Here is a 6058-nt window from a genome sequence, read left to right on the forward strand (position 1 = left end):
CTATCGCCAGGGAATGCCTGTGCCATGCATGCTCTGGCACAGGGTAAGTTACCCTGTGTGGTGTAGGGGAAGCTAGGGCCAGCAAGCACTGGGTTGACTCCAGCAGCCTTACCTAGGGTCCTGGAGGCCTCCTGGGGTTGCAGCACCAGTAATCCTGCTGCACAGAGTCTGGCCAGCAGCAGAGTGTGGCTCTGGCCAGCCAGGCTCTAGCTTTGGGCGGCACACACTGCCACCATATATGCCTCTCCACTTTTTTTTCTGTGGTTTTTTTTGACCCCAGGATATCCCTTGCAGCATTTCCCTTGCAGCATGAACAACTGAATGTGCAGTATGTGGTGCTGCAGACATGTCCCATTGCATTTGCAATGGTATATAATGGTGGTCCCGTTATAAACCCCAGAGTTTATTGCTTCACATTAATTGCACGTGTAGATGTGCCAAAACATAACAATTCTACACTCAGACCGAAGATTATAAAAATCCAGTTAAATTCCTTTATTCTTAATAACTTAAATATTTATGTTACCGATACTTCAGATGTCACAGTTGCAATGACTTTTTAATAAACATAGTCTTATGCCCTATATAGGGCTTGAATTTATAATGTGGTCAAAAACCTTTTTCAGGACTTCTTTGGAAAACATAACACAAAACAACTCTTATGATAATTTTTCTATTCAAATCACCACTGCAATCTGGCAGGTTCTAGATCATCAAATAAAAGAACAGTGTGAAAATATTTTCAAGACTCCCAAAAAGATCCTACATCTTAGCTTCAATATGCTTTTAACCTGTTGTAAGTGTCCACATTTACAAACTTGTCTGCTTAAACTTTAGGCAGTTACAAGTAACTGTGTATTTTGATTTCCATAGAAAAGATATTGAGTAATGGGCCTGAGCCACTGACGTCTAGATCTCCATCTATTCAATTAAGTGCCTAAGTTTGGCCCTGACATTTCAAAATTCAGTCTCTAGTTTTTAATCTTTTTTTTAAAGCTGACATTATTCTGTACTAGGACTGTGTTAAAATCTCTACTGAAAAGAAAGAAAAGCTTTTTTGCAGAAAAGTGTTAATCCTGGAATTAAATGTCTTCCTAGAAAAAAATTATTTAAAACAGTTAATGAAGAAGGTAAGAGTTTGACTCAACTAATCTCCTTGCTGTCAAAAGAAGACACAGAAAATAAATCAGCCTCAAACCATTTTTCTGTGTTGTAATAGCATTTCCTAACTCCATTTACAAAGATGCACAGGGAGGCACCTCTGCAGGCCCTTTAAGACTGAAGACTTCCCAATATGGGTTCCACCACCTGAGACTATATAAGGGCTGATTCAGGATAAGAAGTAAGCTGCAGTCTGGTGACTAAAGCTCTAGTCCAGGGGTTGTCAACCAAGGGTATGTGTACCCCTAGGCTACTTTGGAAGGCCCCAGGGGTTCCGTGGCACCAGGATGGAAAAGCCGCTGGCACTTCCAGTTTCGCTCGTCAACTGGCCACCGAGGGACTCCCCGCTTCTCGAGCGGCCGCCAGGGTTACACCAACCAAAAAAGGTTGAAAACCCCTGCTCTAGTCAAAAGTATGGTGCTGAACAGCTCATGGAGAAAACTGGGGTACCAGAACAGAGGATTAATTAAGACTACAGAGAAGAGCAGTACAGAGCCAGTGACTAGAAAAAAGGAGCAGCAAAAAAGAAGAGTTAGAGCTGGGTGAACTGAAGAGGTTTGAGGAAACTGGAAAACGAAACAAGCTAAGGAAGATGGTTGATAATAAATTCCATGGTTCATGGATCCAGTGGAGTGTGGATTTGTAGGAGATCTTCATAGCCAGACAGGGTCAGGACCTCAAACCAGAAGAGCTTGACGGGCCTGGACTCCCATACCTTAACCTTGCCCAGAGTAAGAGGTGCTAAGACACTACCAGTATGCAGAGGGTGAGAGATCATAGTGAGTCACTGAGTAAACACAACCCCCACATGTTGATGTAGCATAGTCTTGAATTGTCACTATTGGGCCTGACAGCCTGGAGTGAAAGACTGTCTAAATGAACCAAGAAATAGACAGTACAGCCTGGTGAAAAAGGACTACTGACTAGTTAAGTCTAGTGAAAGACTTATAAGGTGTGATTTCTGTACAAAACTTCCATAATGTGGCCATAAACTATTAGATAGTCAGGTTTCCCCATGGCGTGCCCTGTCACAAAGTGGAATAAGACAGAGAATGTACTGCCCAAATAGAAATTATTCCACAGAGATAACCCATAAATGTCCAAGAATGAGAAGAAATGTTCCTTGGCCAAGGGCTAGACAGTTGGTATTGCACACCATCTAATATATTACAGGTCTTCACATGACTGACATGTCTCTCTTCCTTGTTTCTGCATGCCAATGAGGCCTTGGTATTTAGTTGGATTAGGGAAGTCCTGGTCCAACAGAAGGAAAACCACAGAAATTTAGAGAATTTTCAGGTCAAACAGGAAGGTGTCTCCAGGTTTGGTAGTGACTGAATAGTGTTTGTGTATTGTAATTAAGCACTAACAATCTTGCATAAGCTTTCTTTCTGTATAAATTTGCCCAAAGACTCTGCTGCATACATTAATTTAATCTTCTGCACATTTTTTAGCTTTTCCTTGACACTATTTGATACAGCAAAAGGAGAGGTCAGGAGACAGAGGCTGTCCAGGGAAGAAAGTGGGTATGTGGCAGAGCCTGCTCAGACATGACCAATTCTCTGTTGGTAAACATATGCCAGAAGTCATAAATACTTCTTAGAGATGCTTTAAATTGTGCCAAGGCTGGATAGTGATCACAGCACACCTGTCCTTAGGTTGAACTTCTACTCTTCGCTGTTTTGGGTGCACTGAAACTATAAATCCTACACTTTATCATTATGATAACATAATTCTCTGAAAGAGGAAAAATACTCTGAACTAAAATCTACAATTCTAGGAGCTCAATCACTACATGTGAACACATATTCTTGATCTTGTTTGCTCTTGTAACTCTCTTCTATTATTCCAATGGAGGATGTAAAAACTTTGCTCAATGGTATGTATAATTTGGAATATTAAATTCTGTTGATTGAGTTAGCAAAATAAATTCCTGCCGAATACTTCAAGCCACTTACCTCCCAAATTTGCAAAAAGTCAGGAATAACAGGAAAGAAACACAGAAATGTTGGTGTTAGAGATCTAGTTAGAAATGTGGCACTAGACTTATTTTCTCCTAACACTTAAGTGTATAACCTTGCCTTCTCGGGTGTTTAAATCCTCAAAATCATGGTCAGCACTTTACCTTCGTACTTTGATCCATCTGGATACATAAAAATGCCATTGCCATGCTTTCTGTTTTGAAGGTATTCTCCAATGTAGCGAGCACCATTTTTAAATCTGTAGGTCCCCTGAAACATATTTAGTGTAGATATAGGGCTTGTCAATTTTCACTATCATTTCAGCCTCACTTAATAAAACTGTTTGAAACATATGAATGACTTCAGTTAGAGAGGACTGCACTAAATCTTACCAGTCCATTTCTTAGACCATATGCATATTCTCCTTCGTATGTATCACCATTGGGTAACCGAGCCCTTCCATGTCCATGTCGTTCACCTGCTGCATTGCGCTCACCATCATACTCCTAATTAAAAGGAACAAGAGGCAAGGTGGGTTTTATGATTATTTTTTTGTTCTACCAGTTGTATTGATAGGAAAGCTTTTAGTCTCATGTAACGCCATTCATCTGCTGAGAGGGAGAGACTGGAAGCCAAATTCAACATGTGTAAGAAAAGGCAGCCACTTGTTTGTTGTGACCTGCTCCTTTTCTGAGTCCCTTACGTAGGTTGGTCATTCTCAGCCATGGTGCTAAGGCAGCCTGGGGTGCTCTGAGATCCTTTCAAGGGTATAACAGCAGGGGTGCCACACAATGTTAGCACTGTCAGGTATGCACACCTGATTCACAAGATAAACCCAGAGATTTCCAGTAGGAATCCATAGTGTTAAAAGCACTCTGCCCTGTTGGGGTCTTTCTGAGTTCTTTGCAATGAAAGAACTGCTCTAGTCTTGTTCTGCAGTCAAAAAACATGAGTGAAAGCTATGAGCTGGCAGTGCTTGGGGGTGGGGTTCTATAAAGGTTGAGAACCCCAGATAGGTCCTTTCCCCAAAAACTCACACCCTCAAACATGGCTGTGCACTAGCTCCTGCTTGGCACCTGAAGGCCACCTTCCTTTCAGCACTGCCCCTCCCCCTGTGTTCACCCATCTATTCATCCACCTATCTGTCTATCCATTCACCCACTTATCCACCTATCCATCCACCCACCCACTCAAACGCACATCCATCCATGCATCCACTTATCCATCCACATATCCACCCATCCATCTGCCTGTCCACAAATCCATCGATCCATGCACCCACCCACTTGTCTGTCCATCCATCCACCCACCCATCGATGCATTCATCCATCCATCCATCCCCTCATCTATCTAACCAAGGCATCCATCCAGCTGTCTTGTCCATCCATCCACCCATCCAACCATACATTTACACATCCATCCATGCATCTAGCCCTCTATCTGTCCCTCCATGCACCCCTCGTCCCTGTGTCCACGCCCCCCTCCCCGCCCCCCCGCCCCAGGCCCGCCACCTAGCGGCGGGGTGGGGGGCAGGTCTTTCGCGCGTGGGGGAGCTAGGACCCGGCGGGGGCCATTGGGGCGGGGGGGGGCGCTACGGCGGCCCCCGCGCACCCCAAGGTCGGTCTCCGCCTCCTCCTCGAACTCCTCCGAGCCCAGATCCGACATGGCGCCGCAGCCGCGTCAGCGTCGCCATGGCGACCGCCCCGCAGGGTGGGGAGGGAGGCGGTTAGCACGACGACGGCGTCGCCAAGGCAACGCGAGCACCGCCCCGGGCTCTTCCGGGCAGGGGGTGGGGCTCCCGCTGCTGTCCCGGGTCCTGAGCGCGGCGCTTTTAGCCCCGCCCCTCCGTGCGCAGTAACCCCTTCCTGCCCGGCGCGCAGCAGGGCGGGCTGTGGGCATTGCCCGGACTCGGCTGGCTGCTGCATGGGGCTGGGGGTGGGGGATAACTCTCCTGCTGCCACGTGGTCCAGGGGGTTTGAGAACCTCCCCCACAGTTGGGGGAGCCTGGCTGGGCCATCATCTCTCCTTTTTAATGGACTGGGTGTTACCATTAATCAAGTTAACTTTTCTTAGGGCAATTTTGGTGCATACTCCTTGCTCCCATCCTCTTTTCTTCTATTTCTCACCCTCCTGGAGAGTCTTCTGCTTTCTTCAAAATCATTGTTCCACCCAGGGAAACAGGTAGGGTTTCCGCTTTAGTTAGGCAGGAAAGGAAAGGTTAGTTAGCAGCAGATTGGGCTCTGTCCCTGCTCTGTGCAGCTTGAACGCTGGAAAAATCTTCTTTCAAAAGTACTGTGGGAATTATACTGTGGCTTATGTGTGCACAATAAAATATGGTCATTTCTATTGCAAAATAAAGGTAATGAGTCTGTCTCATGCCATTCAAAGCGAATGTCTCTCATAGTCATGCAGCTTCATTTCTGCCTTCTGGGAGTTCTGTCATACAGAATGGTTGGGCCTGAAATCAGTAAATACAAAGAACATGTTACATTTTAAACTATAGCTACATCCAGCATTGTTTATCTTGGGTTCAGAGCTACTCGGACATTGCAGGTCACCAATCTTATCTGTTCATTGTATCATATGACTCCAGCTTGTAAATTAATCTTTATGCATCTGGACAACAGAGCAAGCCCTCTCTGCAGAAGCTGGGTGAATCTTATTATAAACTGTGTTTTCTTTTTAAATTGAAGCCAGAAGACTTATGCTAGACTTCGCTCTGCTGAAGTGTCTGAAATCCAACCGGAAGGATGAAGCTTTCTTAGGTTAGCAATCCTCCTACTAAGGATAATTTGTGAACAAAAGAACTTATGTGTGCCTGAACAAGCATCAAGGCAACATGTTTTTTGTCTGAATACAAGAAAAGTGCATTGCAGGTAATTTGTACGTGATGTTAAAGTTAACGCTAAATGCTGTGAGTAGTTGCATGTTAAGGA

General features: G+C 44.9%; 1 protein-coding gene across 4 annotated transcripts in view; it reads right to left on the bottom strand.

Annotated features, from left to right (window-relative positions):
• The window catches only part of RSPH1 (radial spoke head component 1), a 30300-nt gene extending 25435 nt beyond the window's left edge, over positions 1–4865 (bottom strand). For all 4 annotated transcript variants that reach the window (XM_090061275.1, XM_090061295.1, XM_090061268.1 and 1 more), the window contains exons 1-3: positions 4734–4865; positions 3515–3628; positions 3287–3392 (exon numbers count right to left, since the gene is read on the bottom strand). In XM_090061275.1, coding sequence (XP_089917401.1) covers positions 3287–3392; positions 3515–3628; positions 4734–4787 — 274 coding nt within the window. In that variant the 5' untranslated portion in view covers positions 4788–4865. The remainder of the gene's footprint in view (positions 1–3286; positions 3393–3514; positions 3629–4733) is intronic.
• Positions 4866–6058: the final 1193 nt, after the last annotated feature.

Source organism: Crocodylus siamensis, chromosome 1 (assembly GCF_052110815.1).
Source record: "Crocodylus siamensis isolate JL-2025a chromosome 1, ASM5211081v1, whole genome shotgun sequence".
Taxonomy (NCBI): Eukaryota; Metazoa; Chordata; order Crocodylia; family Crocodylidae; genus Crocodylus; species Crocodylus siamensis.